General features: G+C 39.1%; 4 protein-coding genes across 5 annotated transcripts in view; 3 read left to right on the forward strand and 1 right to left on the reverse strand.

The window, feature by feature from the left end:
• LOC149037268 (major facilitator superfamily domain-containing protein 6-like) overlaps positions 1–3,569 on the forward strand; it is a 9,942-nt gene extending 6,373 nt beyond the window's left edge. For both annotated transcript variants that reach the window (XM_089187553.1, XM_089187554.1), the window contains exons 2-3: positions 1,010–2,463; positions 2,813–3,569. In XM_089187553.1, the coding sequence (XP_089043679.1) occupies positions 1,035–2,463; positions 2,813–3,021 (1,638 nt within the window). In that variant the 5' untranslated portion in view covers positions 1,010–1,034 and the 3' untranslated portion in view covers positions 3,022–3,569. The remainder of the gene's footprint in view (positions 1–1,009; positions 2,464–2,812) is intronic.
• An 882-nt stretch (positions 3,570–4,451) lies between these two features.
• LOC113673217 (kelch-like protein 20) lies at positions 4,452–9,136 on the reverse strand. The gene is made up of 4 exons (XM_027189595.2): positions 8,078–9,136; positions 7,093–7,209; positions 5,963–6,265; positions 4,452–5,680 (listed from the first exon to the last, which is right to left on the reverse strand). Exons 1-4 carry the CDS (start codon positions 9,105–9,107, stop codon positions 5,394–5,396), a joined length of 1,737 nt encoding a protein of 578 aa, XP_027045396.2. The 5' UTR covers positions 9,108–9,136; the 3' UTR covers positions 4,452–5,393.
• LOC113673219 (WD repeat-containing protein 18) lies at positions 8,100–14,605 on the forward strand. Its single transcript, XM_027189597.2, has 10 exons — positions 8,100–9,413; positions 10,048–10,158; positions 10,700–10,833; positions 11,283–11,442; positions 11,946–12,089; positions 12,326–12,384; positions 13,065–13,189; positions 13,445–13,656; positions 13,766–13,828; positions 13,945–14,605. Exons 1-10 carry the CDS (start codon positions 9,195–9,197, stop codon positions 14,116–14,118), a joined length of 1,401 nt encoding a protein of 466 aa, XP_027045398.2. The 5' UTR covers positions 8,100–9,194; the 3' UTR covers positions 14,119–14,605.
• Positions 14,606–15,548: 943 nt separating this feature from the next.
• LOC113673221 (uncharacterized) lies at positions 15,549–16,984 on the forward strand. The gene is made up of 2 exons (XM_027189598.2): positions 15,549–16,324; positions 16,734–16,984. The coding sequence occupies exons 1-2, from the start codon at positions 15,674–15,676 to the stop codon at positions 16,752–16,754; spliced, it is 672 nt and encodes a 223-aa protein (XP_027045399.2). The 5' UTR covers positions 15,549–15,673; the 3' UTR covers positions 16,755–16,984.
• Positions 16,985–17,399: the final 415 nt, after the last annotated feature.

Consider the following 17,399-nt stretch of genomic DNA (forward strand, 5'->3'; position numbering starts at 1 on the left):
AATAGCATGCTAGTTCATCATCAATTGAAGTCAATTTCTTTTCCAAAAAGTCTTAATGATTACGTACCGATTCCATCCTATTGAGCTTCCAGCCAAGCACTTGCCCACTTTGGGCTGGAAATGATTTTCTTCAACTCGATCAATAAACCGCCTTATGGACCATACTTCGACTGCTGATATTTCTTATGTCTAGCAAGTAAAAAGACGCTGATTGATATCAGCGAGCCCGTAATATAACATGTATACTGATCAGCGGTGTTTGGTGCAACAGCTGTCACTAACATCTCAATGTGGATGTCCGCCATAACAACAATGCACTGAAGGAGTTCAACGATTGCATTGGAGGCTTATTACATTTAGGACTAAATGTTATTATATTAAGGACTTTATTACATTTAGGACCAAATGTCATTACATTTAGGACTTTATTACATTTAGGACAGTTATTACATTTACGACTTCAACATGACCTTCTTGTATAAGAACATTCTGGAACGTTCTATCTCTTATGTAATTATTCAGATTTTGAAACCGTGTTAATCTACTAAATTTAGCTCCTTAGAGAAGTTTCTAGATCCTTGGACTTTATGTATATAAGAGCGATAGTTTCATCAAAAAAACAGAGAATTGTGAAGAAGCTTAGTGCTGTAAAGTCGAGAACTCAACTACGTGGAAATAAGTCAGTTTGTTGCTGTTACCGACGATCCTCAGTTTTGTCTTGGAACAGCCGTGCTCTACATTGACACTTGTAGCAATAGCAGATTCTCTCGCCCCATTCTTTAATTGCGACTAATACGAACATAACAAAAATAATGAAAACGTAATACATTTAGCTAAACTTCGCAAACTAAACGTTTTTTTTAAAAAGCTCTTTTGGATAATCTAAATGTACGAAAATGACTATTGATCGACCTTCCCAAGTTACAGCTCAGTCATAGAATGGCCATCTGCTTCAAAATTGACAAGCATTGTTTAAGTTGCTTGTTTGTTTGTTTTTACTTTGTCTCAGGCATTTAGCAAAGAGAGAAAGAAAAATGTCAAGTGCCCCTTCACAAGAACCCGGAAAAAAGCCAAATTGCATCTCGGAATTTTGTTCGCAGCACAGAAGTAGGATTGCATTAAGTTCGTTTTACTTCTTCTTCGAGACATGCTTTAGCTTTAAAATGTTCTTTATGCCAGTCTACTGGCAACAGCTTGGCTTGTCTCCGACTCAGATTGGCATTTTACGAGCCGTTTGGGGCGTGGCATACTCCCTCGGCGGGGTCATCTTTGGAAAAATGGCTAGTAAGTGGAAGATTCGCCGTGCGTTGCTGATGATGAGCATTCTATCCACGGCTATTTCGCCACTAGTGTCGTTGATTCCAAGAAGAACGCACGATAAGTGCTTGGTGGAATCGGGAAAGAGCCTGGAGGAAAACAAGCGTCGCATAATCACTCCACAGGAGGGCAAAAATTCCTTCCATCCTAACGACGAGTGGATCAAGTCTCATGTCGAGAGTAAAGCGAACGAGAATACGAATCATCGTAACCGAACCCACGATATGCAATCGCTTTTCCGCGAGGTAGAAAAAACCCCTGAAATCCTGGAACAATTTACCTCAAGACGTTCTCTACCACCGATAAAGAGGCGCACTTCAAGACAAGCATCTCTGGTTGGCGATCATGTCCTTATCTTAGAAAAAAACCCGCAAGACATCAACACCATATTTCTCATATTTGTGTTTATTGTATTCGTTGGGGAACTCCTCGCTTCTCCTGCATTTAGTCTGGCTAATTCTGAAATTGTGGACTTCCTCGGGGAAAATAGCCGCGATTTTGGCAAGATTCGTCTCTGGGGCCCAATTGGACACATGATTGCTGCTCCCATCACAGCTGTATTTGTCACTCATTACCATTATGTGATTTGTGGCGAGTATCAGGACAACTTTGTTATTGTCTTCGCTGTCATTTCTGTCATGGCTATGGCTTCGTTAGTATCTGTAACGCAGCTGGGAGATCAAACGATCAAGCACAGCGACAACACTGAAGGAAATGGCAACGGAAAGCCTTTGACTTTATTTGAGTTCTTCTCTCGATATCAAAATTGCGTCTTCATCGTCATGACGTTCTTGATTGGCTGTTTTGATGGAGTTGTGCTAACGTTTGGGTTCTGGTACACCAAGACCTTAGACGTTACCATCGCCACGCTGGTGTTTGGTTTCTCTCGGATGACTTGCTCTGCGGTTAGTGTGGTGTTCCTGGGCTTAACAGGCATGTGTGTGAAGAAGACTGGTTACTCTGGAATCACTGTGTTCTCCATGATGCTGTTCCTCATTTGGTTTGTGGGAATGTCTCTCATGAAAAACCCATGGCTCATGCTTCTCTTTGAGACTATCGGCTACACCGCTTATGTAACTGGTTTTACAGGCCTGATCAGTTACTATGGTGAAGTAACACCCAATCATCTGATGGACACAGTGCAAGGTGAGAACAAAAGAGGATTCAACCTCGTTACGTACCAGGTCCCCAAGGTCTTGTTCAGAAAGGGTAACAGGGGCTCAGAAGAGAATGAGTTAAAGCCCCACAGTTAGAAAAATGAAGACCTTGTCTTTACACTCTTTGTTCGGCGAAAAAGAAAGCCAAATTTTAAACTTTGTTGGCAACGATTGATCCCCTCTTCGTTCCCCCTAAAAATCCCAGAATCCTCTGTTACCCCGACAGGCTTCGCGCCGCAAAAAATATTTTTATGCAAATTAGCTGACTAATAAATAAGGTTTGGCCCTACACAGTTTATTTTTTGAACCGACACTAATGGTATTTCTTTATCTCTTAGGAGGGGTTAACTCTTTGTTTCTCGGCGTGGGTTGCGGCATTGGAACTGCCTTGTGCGGCTTTTTCATCGATGCATTTGGCGCCGTAGAGGCATTCCGGTTGTTTGCATCAGGTGAAACTGTACTATTAGTCCTGTTTGTCGTCAACCAAGCCGTATTTTTTTGCCTCAAGAAGAACGAAAAAGAAGAAAAAACAAAACTGCTAGAATGACTTTTTAGGCTGGTCACCAGGCTTACAATAAACACTATGCCATCTAAAATAAAATTGGTGGAACACACTATCGCACTTCTTTAATTTCACTCAGAAAAAAGAAAACGCATGGTAAAAATATGCGTTCCGAGGTATATCGTTTCGAGGGAGAAGACCAATAAATTTGGGGCTAAACTACAAATACCGGGCCTCTTCTAACCATCCACCAAACATGCTAAGTGGAAACCAGGATTACCTCCGGCCTGGTGGGCCAACAGGCTCGGGTACAGACTTTACTTGATGGCATATTGTAATTTAAATTTCGAATGGTGAACTTGGAACCCTCTCATTTTTCAATTTCTCATATTGACTGGATTATCACTTGAACTCATCATTTAATTTAACTCCAATTAACTTATATCTTTGAACAATATTAACAATCCGCTGAGACGTGAAAAATATCAAAAAGTAGCTATACAAGATAGTTACATACGTAGTAATGTACATGTATCTTTTAAAAGAAATCAATTTTGAATGGTATCATCGAATATTGTAACATAGCTGGTAAATTTGTCCGATCAAATTCAATTGCGCGAGCGTGCTTCATATCCCTATTGTGCACGCTCATGACGTCAGCAAACAGATCCCTCGAGAAAAAAATTTTCCATCCGGTTGAAAATGTTATAAAACAATTGGTTCACACGTCAGCTGTGCTTTCATCGAGATATGAAGCATTTAGGAAGTTTAGAGAGCACTCAAGAAGCTAGAAGCTACGCCTCGAGCAACTCTTACGCATCTTTCGTGCTCCCCAAACTTCCCGCGTGCTTCATATCTCGATGAACGCACGCTGACGTATGAACCAATTGTTAAACGTATAATTTAACAAACAGTGAAATTCCATGGGTTTTTTTTAAAATTATGTTATTCCAGAAATTATGAACTCTATGGTCAACATTGAGTTTTAAAGTCTCAACCCTTTAACTCCCAAGATCTCATTAGCAATTCTCCTTACTGTCTGCTATATAGTTCTGTGATATTAGTATGGGGAATTTGGTATTGGATGTACAATTATCCCCTAATTAATATTTGTCTTTATTCTCATCACTCGTCTGCTTGATATTGTATTGATATTGTGAGGAGAAATTCTGTCTTGGTCACTTATGGGAGTTAAAGGGTTAACTCACATTTTTTTTTCCTTTTCTGGTTGAAGTGGAATTCCTTTTCCCCTTCCACCCCTGCTTCCCACCCTAAATACAACATCGAGTTTTATCTATCAAACCTTTCCGTTGAAGTAAACTGCTTGGGGGAAAGGAAGTTTTAAAAATGAGTGAGGAATGACAAAATTAAAAGGATCCTGTAGAGGTGCCTTAATTTCTTATGTGTCAGCACTTAAAATTTGCTGCTCACCATTGGAAAAAGCTCAGTATGCTTAAATTTTTACTTGGGCTTCCTTCATAAAACAACCTGCATATTTAATTCTTTTCTTCTCTAATGGAAATAAAATTAAAACCATTCTCCCCTACACAGTTATAAAGGGTGTAGCCAGCTTTTTAACTTGTACATTGTAGGCCAGTTCCTGAGAAAGTTTCATTTTTGTCTCAATATTTGAAAGAGTCAAATTACAAAGTCAAGCAAGCAGACAGAAAAATGAAAGCCTGGGCCTGATGGCCTATAGGCTGGCTATGCCTTTGATTATGCTGTTTGCAAAAGACTCCAAATATCTCTAGTAAATAACATTTCTATGGAGCTACAAATATTAGACGTGTTCCAAATCAACATGCTACATCAATTTTCAGTAAATTGGACACCCCGTAATAAAATGAGTATGAACAACTTGTGTCCCACAAACAACTGTTATTCATAGCTAACATTTAAACTCCATAGGGTTAATGGTATCAAATCTATCCAATCAGGGTTGAGAACCAAGTCTCAGGTCATTACTGTTCAATTTTCACACAAGTGCATATGTTGTAGCAGAAGAGGTGCATTTTTAATTGTGGGGGAACAGAGCTAATTGTGAGGCCAAAGTAGAAAGGGGGGCAAGGAGGAGATAAGTGGAGGGGCCCCTTCCTTAGCACGTAACAACCACTTGCCTACCCTCACCTGAATATACAACATAGTTATGCATTTTCTACTGGCCAATCAACCATTGTCATTGCTGAGATAACAATTTGCCTCAGTGAAATATATCATATCCTTCATGTACACCTACTTCTGTACATGCCTTGTGTAGTTTTTAACCTTTTTGTTCGCAAAAGTACCATCTTGATACAATGTCAAATTCCCTTAAAAAATTTACCAGGAAGCATACAGCTGCCAGGAAGGAGAAATAAAATACTAATCAGATCTTACAAGTTACAGGATTGAGTGACAGACTGCACATACTGAGATAGCTATGCAAATTTATGTGGAAGCTGGATGGTACAACACTTAATTCCATGTGTTGCAACTGGCAGGGATGCCACCTTACTCCATTTGTCTTTCTCAGGGTCATAGCACTCTGTTTCCAAAGTGCAAAGTGCATTCCTGTCACATCCCCCAACAATGAAGATTTTGTCACTCTCTACAGCTATCCCAGCATCCCATCTGGCAGTGCTAGCAGGTTCAATCAAGGACCACTGGTCTATATCAGGGTCATACACCTCACCACTATTCAGGTGAACAGAACCATCCCAGCCACCTTAAAAAATTAATGTGAAATTGTGTTGAACTGAATTTTTAAATGACATCTCACAATATTTGATCCAAACCCTTCACAACCTGACATCAGTATACAAGTTCTCCACACCATTTTTATACATTTCCTGTGGTACCTACAGGGAGAACTTGTCTAACAATCAAGAGCTTCTTGAGTTTGTGATCATTTCCGTCACTCTCATAACCTAATGTTTGATTCAGGGGTAATACTATTGGGAGAAATTAGATGCCCATCACTCTTAGACACTAAGTAAACATGGCTTACCAATGATGTAGATCTTTCCATTTGTTGCTGCTCCTGATGCGCTCGCTCGCTTGTAATGCATGGGGGCAATTGCCCTCCATGTGTTTGTCATGGGGTCAAGATACTCTCCAGTGTTAAGTGACATTCCAACATAGCTTACTCCACCAATCACATACAGTACACGGCATGTCAACACACACGGACTGCTGCGACAAGTGGTCATGGGTGCTGTAAATGACCAAGTGTTTGTTGCTGGGTGGTAACGTTCCACACTGTTGAGTCGAAAGTTACTCTCATCACAGCCACCCACAGCATACATATTTCCTAATGTGAAGAAAAAAATAAAAGGTGAAACTATGACCACATGCAAATGTACACTTGTCTTTATAGGTCAAAACCTCTTTTTGCTGTTTAATAAAGATGATGGAATTGGATTTGAAAAGTTCAAAGGTAATTTTTACAAAGTTCAGACTATCTGTCTAACACTCCACAAAAAGATGGAATAAAAAAAATGTTGCATTTTTTTAGGCAACTGTTCCCTTTTCTCTTCCACTAGTAATAGCCTTGGTAACAAGGTAAGTTGGTTTGAACTTTGAACTTATGCAACAAGTTGCAGTGATGAAAATAATCCAGTTTTCACTCTACCCTATGTATGTCCTCTAACTGATAGCCAACCCCTCTTTGACCAGCATCTAATTTCTCCTTACAAAGTCACCCTTGAATCACACAATAAGGTCACAAGGATAAAGGAAATGATCACCAACTAACTAAGGAAGCTCTTGATTGTTAAACAAATTCTCCAAGTCAACACCTTAAAGAATGTATGGAAAATAGTATAGAGAATATGCATACTAACGTTAAGGTGTTAAGGGTGAATATAGAAAGAATGCCTGTGTACTGCTGCTTTGTATTTAATCCTTTAAACCCTTAGAGTGACTAGCATCTAATTTCTCCCTACAATATCACTCCTGATTCACACATTAAGGTCATGAGAAGAAAGGAAGTGGTCACCAGGGAAGGAAACTTTTGATTGGCAAACAAATTCTCCTTGTCAGCACCTTAGGAAATGTATAAAGAACAGTGTGGAGAATATGCATACTGATGTTAGGGTGTAAAGGGTTAACTAGGCATAAGAGAAAAATAATACTCACCGTCAAGTACTGCAACATTGAGCAGACTGCGCCTCATATTCATGGGTGCAACCATTGTCCATGTGTTTGTTCTTGGATCATATCTTTCCACTGAGTTCAGAGAACTCTGGGCAGCACCTGTAGGCAGAAAATATTGCTGTATAACACCTTCATACTATACAAAGAGTTTAAATAAAAACTAGTAACTGGTGCTGACTACTGCTGCCTATAATATGTACTTATTGACTAAGTGGGAGGGCTAGACATGAATATTTGGCTTGAGGTCATGACACACAGACCAGGCCCAATGAGGCTGTGTATCACGATTGAGAGCCAATTAATTTCCTGTCCAGCCCTACCTAACTTAGTCAATATGTATTTTATCATATGACCAAGGACAAAGTTTTGAAAATTTAAGTTTTCATGGGTAAACTTGATCTCAATTCTAAAACAGTAATGACCAACCTTGCAAAGTTGTGACAGGACTGCACTGTCAAAATTTCATCTGTTTGACTTTCTGTGATGCTCTTATCGTGCAAATCATTAATAAGTAATAACTTGTGATTGATTTCTCATGTAATTTGGTACAAATAAACACTTGTAAATTTTTCAAGACTACAAATTGCACTTGCCTGGCAATTTTGTTCTTCTTGAAAAACTTTCTCATTCTTGTTTACACCAAATTGCACAAAATCAGGTTGTAACCTCTACTAAAACCATGAATAATAATGATACTAATGCTAATAAATATTATAATAATAATAATGATATTAGTAATAATAACAACAATAGTAATAACTCAATTGACTTCTCCCCCAATGGTCCTTCTCAGGATTAACTCCAACAACATGAACAACAACAACAACAGCAAAAAAATAAATTTACATATTTTTCACGCTGTTCAAATAACATTATTCTCTTACTTTCACCCGACCTCATTACCTACACGAAAATATGACATCTAACCCTTACATGTACTCGTTAAAACTCTTTTCATCACACATACCTTCTCGTGACTGACCACCCACGGCATATACCATGTCTCCAGTAACTGCTAATCCGTGTCTACATCGCGCGATGATCATGTGCGCTAAAGGACTCCATCTATTTGCTGCAGGGAAAAACCCAAAAGTGTCCCTCATTACTGTCGATCCTTGAATTCCTCCGGCAGCAAATATAACAGAAATTACCCCCATAGATCTTCTAGGTTTGGTTCTAGAACCTTTGATCAGGTGTCTGCGATCTGGAAGCATGTGGTAGTTCTTTGCTTCTAAAATCAACGATGTGCATTCCGGAGATGAAAGTACGATCTCTTCAGTTTCAACATGATCCGCTAAGTAATAGGGAGACATGAGCGGAAAACGAACATGTTGTGAAAGTATTTTAAAAAAGCCTCTACGAACTTCTATATCATGGTTTATCCATTGCATCAGACATTCGAATACTTGTTCTTCGCGTTCGACTCGAATGTCATCACTGCCGAGATATTCTGCTAAGCGGTCCGCAGAGAGCAACTTAAATTCATCCGTTTGCGAGACAGCCACAAAATTATCGTAAACGTATTGACTAGCTGTGCTTCGTAGAGCAGTACAATTGAATTTAAATGCAGCTGCTTCGATACCCAGGCAATTCGAGGGATTTAACATGGCTTTCATAAATGATATACAAGTTTCCTTCAAGTTCGTCATCAAGAGATAATTTGAAGCGGAAACAAAATCCTTGACGTTAAAGGGAGTAATCTTGATGCTTCCGGTGTAGATAAAATTTAACAACTCTTCCATTATTTCTGCAGTTATGTTTTCCAGAATCACTGGCTTGTTTTCCAAATGCTCACGCATGTTACTCGAAAACATCTCCCGGAAATAGGGACTACTCGCCGCCAAAACATTCCGATGAGCGAAAAATTGTTTTCCATTGACCACAATCACTACTTCGCACAAGATATTGTGTTTCCGGAACTCGTTAAGAGAGTTCATCATCTGGACACAGTAATTCGCTACAGGCACATAAACTTGTGAAAGCTCCACGGAAGCCATCTTGTTATTTTTAATCTCCTAATTTCTCCTTAACAGAAGACATGAGTTTGAGGACACCGCTGATTTTTTTATGACTGTCGGCTCGTAATGAAGAAATCCAAGATGGCGGACTTCGAGGTAGCACTGACAACAGAATCATCTGGAGATAACTTCTGTGTATCCTTATGGGATTTAAACTCAGGTATGCAACTAAAAGCTTACAAAGGAGGAAGTTGCCAAGCGAGATGCGTTTCACTCCTCGGTAAAGATTATATCATGGCATCACAGTCAAATAAACCTATAATCCACACGTGGAACATGGCTAAGGTTGGTGTCTTTGTTGCTAAATTTAAGGAAAAAATTTGAGGTGTTTTAAAAATTTCCAGAAGATTGTGGTTGCATTTTTACCATACGTGAAAGGATTCATTGCCTTGTTGTTTTTATATTACAGGCATAGATAATTTAATTTTTTTGTGTGTATAATTCAAATGTAACTGGTGCTTTTCAAATAAGGTTCCAGTGATTTGTGAATTCATAATGAATGTTAGCTATCACGGACTTAACCCTCTACACCCCAACACCAGCATGCATATTCTCATTACTGTTCTCTGTACATTTCCAAAGGTGCTAACAAGGAGAATTTGTGTAACAATCAATAGCTGCTATTGTTGGTGATCATTTCCCATATTCTCATGATCTTAATGTGTGATTTAGGGGTGGTTTTGTAATGAGAAGTGAGATGCTGGTCACTGTTAGGGGTTTAAGGGTTAAGGCATTTTAGAGCTAGATTTAAACCTACCTGGTTTCTGGTTTGGTTTCTGAGATTTTGTTTGACTATTCCTTCCTGATCTCAGTTTATTGCAGCTGAGAACCCAGTAATGAGTTGCAAATTTTACTTGAAGTGCCTTCCCCCCCCTCCCCATACTCCTATTCACTCCTTTTTTATTTCCTTTTATATTAGGAGTCAGTTCTCACAAAATTAATCTGCCCTGGTAAAGTGACAGCCATAACATGCTCTCCTGATGGTAACTACTGTGTGGTGGCTTGTGGTGAGAAAATTTATATTTGGCAGGTATGTTTGAGTCATTCAGTGTGAAAAAGAAATTTTAAAAAAAGTAACAAAAAAAAGAACTTAATTCATGACTAGTTCATTAACAGTGTTCTTAAGCTACAATTATAATTATTGGATTAAAGATGTATACACTATTGTATTATCAACATACAGTTAAAAGCATTTTAGAAAACAGGTTAGTCTTTAGAATCTCAAAACATGATAAAAAAGTCTGTACTCAAGCCTAGTGGCTTATAAAGCCACGGCTCATCCATAGCATGAAGCGATCAGAAGTTTCACCACTCCCCCCTGGATGGGGTGCCAGTCCATCACAAGGTTACCCCCACTATTTAAGCTGGCTTCCCTGACAATTTTTCAGTACATGTTTTACTCCTAGGTGGAGAGATGCTCTTTGAGAGTAAAGTGTTTTCCATAGTACAAGATACAATGATGTAGCCAGGTCTCAAACTGACCAAGTCTTGGAGTTCAGCCCACTTACCATTTGGCTACTGTGTCCCTGAGATTATCATGAAAGGTTTTATTCAGTTCTTTTCTTTCAAAGGTTGCAAGTGGCAATTTACTTGGGTTACTTTCAAGACACTTCCAGCGAGTCTCATGTCTGAAATTCACCGGTGATGGATCTCATTTCTTGTCATCTGGTGATGATAATTTAGTGATGGTGTGGAAAATGGCAAAGTAAGCTCTTGGAAACTTTTGTTCTCAAATATAGAGTCTCTAGAACTTCTTCCTACAGAACCTTAACCATTTCACTTGCAAGATGTTTTTGGAAATCTGCTACACTGTCTTCAATACATAGCTTATAATTTCAGTTCAGAGAATTTTGTATAACTTAATGTACCGGTAGTTGATTAAGCCCCACATACATGTACCTTGACAAAAGTCTTCAATTTCAGATATCTTTAATTTCAAATATTTCAATAGTAAATTCCCCACAGAAAAAAAAAGTTCTTTTGCTGCTTGAAAAAGATCTTTAATGGCAGCCTGCAAGATGCATTTTTCAGGAGGGTTGGGGAAAAGGGCTGAAAAATGCAATTTTGAAGAATATGACACAGGCATCTTCACATTTAAAAATGAAATATTATTAATACTTTTACATTTTGTTGAATTTTTATGATCTTTTTCAGGATTTTGTCTGGTTCATCAAACAGCGTTGGAACTTCAGATGAAATACGAACTCCAAGGTACACATGGTCTGATCATGCCCTTCCTGTCACTGATATCCATTGTGGATGTGGGGGCATGAGAGGTCATGTGATCACTGCATCCCTTGATCAAACTTGTAAGGTAAGTGATAGCAATGGTATTATCAGCCTTGGTTGAATGTATGTCACTGGTGTGTTGGTTTATAACTAAAATTTAAATTTTTAACTGAGATTGATGAGTGACGGATATAAGTGGTGTGATCTAGATAACTGCAATTTGCCACAAAAAAGGAAAATGTTTGGATAAGAGACTAGCTACATGGTGCATTTACTTGAGCTTGTCACAGTTTCTTTGCAAGGAGTGTTGAAGCTAGAGGTTAAGACTAGCAAAAAAAAACATGCAGGTATTAAGGCTGTGCAGTGTCATGAGAAAAATGGAAATGATAGAAAACTTAAAAAATTCTGGATCATTAAACAAATTCTCCTCGTCAATATCACAGGAAATGTTTAGAGAACTGTATGGAGAATATGCATACTGACATTAGGGTGTAAAGCCTTAAACCCAGACCTCCTTATCCAGAGCCCATCTTCCATGACTATTGGCCATGAAGTCTTCCACACTTGTCCCATTTTTTTTTTTCATAGTTGTACAGCCTGAGTTCTGGTGAACTTTTATGTTCATTTGTGTTTGATGTTGGAGTAGCAGCTGTGACAATGGATGCTGCGGAACAGAACTGCTTTGCAGGAGGAACAGATGGCAACATTTACCTAGTAGAGCTTTTTAGAAGGGTAAGCATAAAGTAATTTTCCAGAGTAGCCTTACTTTCCTTTTTATAAACTAAAAACTGCGAGTCATGCATCGAACAACCTTCATGATTTTGCTGATGCTGGAACAGAATGGTCCGACAGCTGAGGGTTTCCTGGCCCCTATCAGCTTTTAATTACAGCATCAAGGTTATGAGCTGATTTTATTTTTCATGCCATTTGTTCAGTACCACTTAATATTTTTCCATCTTGAAATACAGGGGATGAAGGATAACATTCACTTGGAGAAAGAAGAAGCCCTCATCTTCAATGGTCATAGGTAATATTCTCAAGCATCTGATGATCCAATAATTATTTTAACCTGTGTACTCCAAAGATCTTCTAAGTAATTCTCCTTACCATCTGCCATTCAATTCTTAAGATGCTAGTCCAGAGATTTTGGTATTGGATTAACTGATCATCCCCTAATTGATATTTTTCTTTATCCTCATCACTTCTCTGCTTGATATTGCATTAATATTGTAAGGAGAAATTCTGTCTTGGTCACTCATTGGTTTTAAAGGGTTAATATTTTCCAGGTTCTCAGAACTTGAATGGACGATTTTAGCCAAACTTGACCTTTAATCTCTTAATCTCAAGCCCAATATGCTGGAAGGTGGACTAACTGAGCTATGAATCAATATGTTGGAGAGCAAGGCAATTTTTAGATGGCTCATCTTTCTTGTAAAGGAATATGTTTTTAATGACTGTTGTTCAGAAAAGTGTTTTTTGTCTTGTTACAAGCATGGGTCAAAGAAAAGTGATATGAGTTTCCACTAGGAAAGGAACCACAAATCTTCAGATTTTTCACTCTTTTTCTCTACCACTGAGCCACAGAGACTCTACAGTGACCCTGGCCATTCCCAGACCAGGTTCATATGTGACACACCTCCTGCACAGTGTTAGGTTCAAAATGTCGAAAACTTTGTGTGAGTGACTATTCTATTTATCTCTATTTAGTAAGCAAGTCAACAGTTTAGCAGTTTCTATGGATGGAACTCTGTTATTGTCTGGCTCTCAAGACCAGACTGCTCGTGTTTGGCATGTTCCTAGTAGGCAGTGTCTCAGAGTTGTCAACCACAAAGGTAAGCTTAACCATTTCACTCTCAGAAGTGATTAACATGTAGCTTCTCCCTACAATATTCATTCATTATCCAGCAGACAGGTAATGAGAATACTCATACTTATCAGCTAGAAGTTGCTATCTTGATCTGACACCAAATTCTCGTGGGTGATTTACAAGACAATGTGTAGCAGCTAGAGGGGAGAATTAACAATCAGATTTTAGGATTTAAAGGGTTAAATTTTTCACGTTGATATACTTGATTCTTTGTGAACAGGTGCAGTGACCAACTCTCAGATAATTCCAAAATCTTTACACCTGGAAAACCCATCTCCAAAATCATCCCTTGCTCCAATCCAGCCTCTAAAACGGCACGTGCATGTACCGAATCGATCACGTGAAAAACACGTGGCCGGTCCCGCGGGAACGAGTGATGTAGAATCCAACCCTGACGCTATTCTTATGACGCTGAAGGGAAAAATAAGCGAGGTATGGACTTGAGACCTGGATTGTAAATTATACCCAGTGATTTAGATGCATTTCTTTACGTTAGCTATGAGACTTTGAACTTAATATTTTTATTTTGATTTTCAAACAGGAAAGTAGTTCGGAAAAAAGGGAAAGATTTGGGGACAGTGTTGCGCTACCTCTGCTTGCCGAGGTACGACGTTTCCTACTTCACCTTCTTGTCCTGTTACATTCATAACAGACACTCAATCGATAATTGCTCGAATAAATCCGAAGATGATGCTAATTCCAGTTTTTCTACTCCTGCAGGTCGCAGAGTTTGAAGGGCAAGGAACTGCAACAACAGGAAAGAGACAACTTTCGCGACGGGAACTTGAAGAGGAATTAGAAAACGTTAAACGGGTGAACAAACATTTTTACACTTTTGCCGTGAGAGAATTGATGGATGAAGTGTACCAAGCAACCAGAAAAGGGACAACGTGAAGGAACGAACGCTTGTTGAGGTTTCCAAGATGGAATTTGTGCTTCCTGTTTCCCAAGGAAAGCCATACTATTGAGATTGGGTCGGCAAGTTCTCAATCCTTGTTTCCAGAGGCTGAACCGGTCAAAACAAGAACGAATTTCGCTAACGTAAAAGGTTTATCTTCCCTGTAACTTGCTGAAAGACATCACCTCACGGCGATGACATTACGTTCGTCTGTAAAACCACTGAAGTACTACGCTCGTTGTAAATATGGTTTGCGGTTAAATTTTACTTTGTAAGAAATAACAACCAAGAAAACCGCTTAGAACGCATGAAAACATGGGCGACCAATTCGTGCTTGGTGTTAGTTTTGCATCGAATTGGTCAAGAAAGTGGTGCGAGTTTTCTGAAACAATCACAGAGCGAAAAAAAAAATCCCCAGAATGCTTTCGTCAATTTTAATTAAATTGAGTTTAATTAATTTAAAATTAAAATTACCCCAACTGACTTGCCGTCTCGATTAACAAATAATATTTAGATGACTTCAGAAAGAATGGTCATCTTCCCTCTTTACGGTGTATATTTTTAGGGACTCGATTATATTTCTAGGAATAGGTTAGAATTATCAGAATCTTGGTTACATTTCACTTAATTTAAATAAGATGAACACTGTAATTTCATAAAGGTGACTGAGGGCGCGTTACATATGTACTCTCATGCTTAGCTGTGATTGGCTGGAATTCCGCAGCAGTGATTGGTACATCCCCGAATTAGGTTCCCTCTGCGCACGGCTCTACTGCTGTTGTGTTTCTTGATCGTCGACAACCGAGCATCTGGGATTTCTATTCCACTGTCCCTGTTGATGGTGTTCGGGTGAGGTAATATGTAGATCGCCGCATTCACCCTACGTGTGTAGAAATGTGGATCACGTAATGCAGACCGTCATTTTAGCCAATTTTCCGAAAAGATGTTAGATAAGAATCACATTGGTCCTGCAAAACGGTGACAGGTTATGTGTCAAAGGGTTGATGAAAATTCAAGAAAATCACACACATTGAATTTTTTTTTGTGAAATCGTTGACTTTTTCGTGCTTGATATGAAAACCGAAATATTTTGCTCAAATACTGCTTGGACCGACTCGAGATCGTGCACAAATCACGCAGGCGTACGAACAACCCGAAGCTGCGCGCGCAGAGGTAAATTGCGAAATTATCTACGGCCGGAGACTTTTTACCAATCTTTGGGAAGGATTCGTATTTACACATTTAGCGAGTAATAATAAATTCCTCTTACTGTCTGACTCCAAATTAAACTGAGTTCCGAGATTCGACTCCAAATGCCCATATTCTTTTAGCGAGCTGTTGAAACGTAGTGATGACATATGCTTAAAACATAAAATATGCCTAAATATAAGGAAATCCTCTGCTTACTTTCATTGAATGGTTTTCGTTAATTACACCCATAGCTGACCAACCCATCTCGGTAATGCGACTTAAACGGAGCAAGTCAAGTTAAAAAAAAAAAATGGCGGAACAAGAGAAGCTAAGTTTTCAATCCAGAATGGTGACGTCAAAATGGCTAGAGATCATTTCCATGACCTCATTCGTTTGTTTGACGTGTTTGTTTACGATGCAATGGTTTTCAAGTTTCTCCTACTCAACATGGGAGTTACTTGCTCTCGTTTTAAAAGCACTTGCTCGCGTTATCAAGATGAGGTTCTTTCCCGAGTGCAGCCCTGTTTGACCTCAGTTAAGAAAAGAAACAGAAAAGGGAATCACGATGACAGTGAGTCTTGTGAGAAGGAAAAAAATGACTTCGGAAGCAAAGAGAAAAACCATATGGATGCAAAGCCGTCCGCATGCGTAGAGACCGAAGAACCAAGCATTCCTGCTATTAAAGAAGTTAAAGTTTTACCTCCCATTCGCACCAGAACTGGTATTACTACAGTTGAGTACAAGCCCTATCGTGTATGGGGAGGCAGTGTAAGCTCTTTTTATGAGACAATTCAAAGAGACTCAATCGTAGACGATGAGATTATAACAGGGGGCAGAAAAAGGAGTAGAAGAACCAGTTCTCTGAGACAGCATAAAACTGAGCAAGGAAGTGAAGATGGGCACTTTCTTGAGTGGGAGGTGCAACTCAAGGCGTTGACTGAGGCTGAAGAGCCAAGTGACCCAATAGAGAAAGCAGCTTTTGCGAAACGAAGGAGAAATAACACAAAACTTGTAAGTATCATGCGCCAGTCAATTCGAAGCTTCAACATTCCCCACTCACGGACACCTGACCGTCGTCCGAGTCAGGAGGGGGCGGATAAGAAATTTTAACCAAAAGTGTCAAGTCTCTTTAGCGAAAGTCATATATCCTAAATATGGAGGTCGCTATCGAGTGGCGCGGAAGGTGTCTTTACTTTCTGCTGCAATTTTCCTTTCTTTCCCTCCTCGGTATGTGTTTTTTTTTTCGAATTTTATATTATATTTTTTTGTATGCACGAGCGACATTAGTGATCTGACTAATGAGCCAATCATGTCAAGAGTGTACCTTCAAGTTGACATCGAGGTTGAAGTAGACACCTCTCATATTCTCTCGTTTTTAGAGTTCAGTTGAGCCATAAATATCATCTTTTATCTTATACAGGCTCCTCTCTCGTCAAACTGAAGCTAAATGCAGTCAAATTACTCAAGACCTGCAGTAGTTTATGTTGTAATTCAGTTGCTTCTTTGGCGTGCTAAGATGGAGGTCACTGGAACTAAACCAAACGTGGTTTTTATTCAATAAATGAGTTCCACCTGAACACAGTTTTAAATATAAAGCATTTTTTTTAATCGCAGCATGTAATAAAACTTGTAATTTGATCAGTTCTTGTAATAAATATGTAAACTAAACTATATGGAATTAATTGTTGTCGCTCGCTTCTTAGTGATTTAGGGACCAGTCTTTTTTTAGCCACGGGGGGGGGGGGGGGGGGTGGGATGGAGGGGCGTCAGAGGACTTTGGTTGTGTCACAATAAAAGTTACCAGATCCCCCACAAGACTCTGTAGTATTCTAGTGATCCAACCTCATAAGCAGTCAATTAGTTGTTACTCTCTTTTAAACTTAGTTTAATTGGAGACGACTGTTCCCCCTTTGTTCCCAATTAAAATCCTACGATCTCTCTCCTCCCCCACAAGTTATTGAAAATCACTGCCCGCTTACATAGTTTTCATGTTTTGCTTCAGGTTTTTGCTTATGACTAGAAATACTTTTTCTTCGATTTTACTTAAATTGACAAAAACGGTTTGAGTCGTCAAGGGTAGATTTAT

Source organism: Pocillopora damicornis, chromosome 11 (genome assembly GCF_964200805.1).
Source record: "Pocillopora damicornis chromosome 11, jaPocDami1.2, whole genome shotgun sequence".
Lineage (NCBI taxonomy): Eukaryota > Metazoa > Cnidaria > Anthozoa > Scleractinia > Pocilloporidae > Pocillopora > Pocillopora damicornis.

What these genes read in the sequence shown, in the direction of transcription:
- LOC113673221 (XM_027189598.2), top strand. Translation starts at nt 15,674, where the DNA reads ATGGCTAGAGATCATTTCCATGACCTCATTCGTTTGTTTGACGTGTTT. An exon ending in GGAGAAATAACACAAAACTT is followed by an intron (nt 16,325 to 16,733) that starts GTAAGTATCATG and finishes TATCTTATACAG; the next exon opens with GCTCCTCTCTCGTCAAACTG.
- LOC113673217 (XM_027189595.2), bottom strand. Translation starts at nt 9,107, where the DNA reads ATGGCTTCCGTGGAGCTTTCACAAGTTTATGTGCCTGTAGCGAATTAC. An exon ending in GGGTGGTCAGTCACGAGAAG is followed by an intron (nt 7,210 to 8,077) that starts GTATGTGTGATG and finishes TTCTGCCTACAG; the next exon opens with GTGCTGCCCAGAGTTCTCTG. An exon ending in CAATGTTGCAGTACTTGACG is followed by an intron (nt 6,266 to 7,092) that starts GTGAGTATTATT and finishes TCTTCACATTAG; the next exon opens with GAAATATGTATGCTGTGGGT.
- LOC113673219 (XM_027189597.2), top strand. Translation starts at nt 9,195, where the DNA reads ATGAAGAAATCCAAGATGGCGGACTTCGAGGTAGCACTGACAACAGAA. An exon ending in CCCTTGATCAAACTTGTAAG is followed by an intron (nt 11,443 to 11,945) that starts GTAAGTGATAGC and finishes TTTTTTTCATAG; the next exon opens with TTGTACAGCCTGAGTTCTGG. An exon ending in CAGAGTTGTCAACCACAAAG is followed by an intron (nt 13,190 to 13,444) that starts GTAAGCTTAACC and finishes CTTTGTGAACAG; the next exon opens with GTGCAGTGACCAACTCTCAG.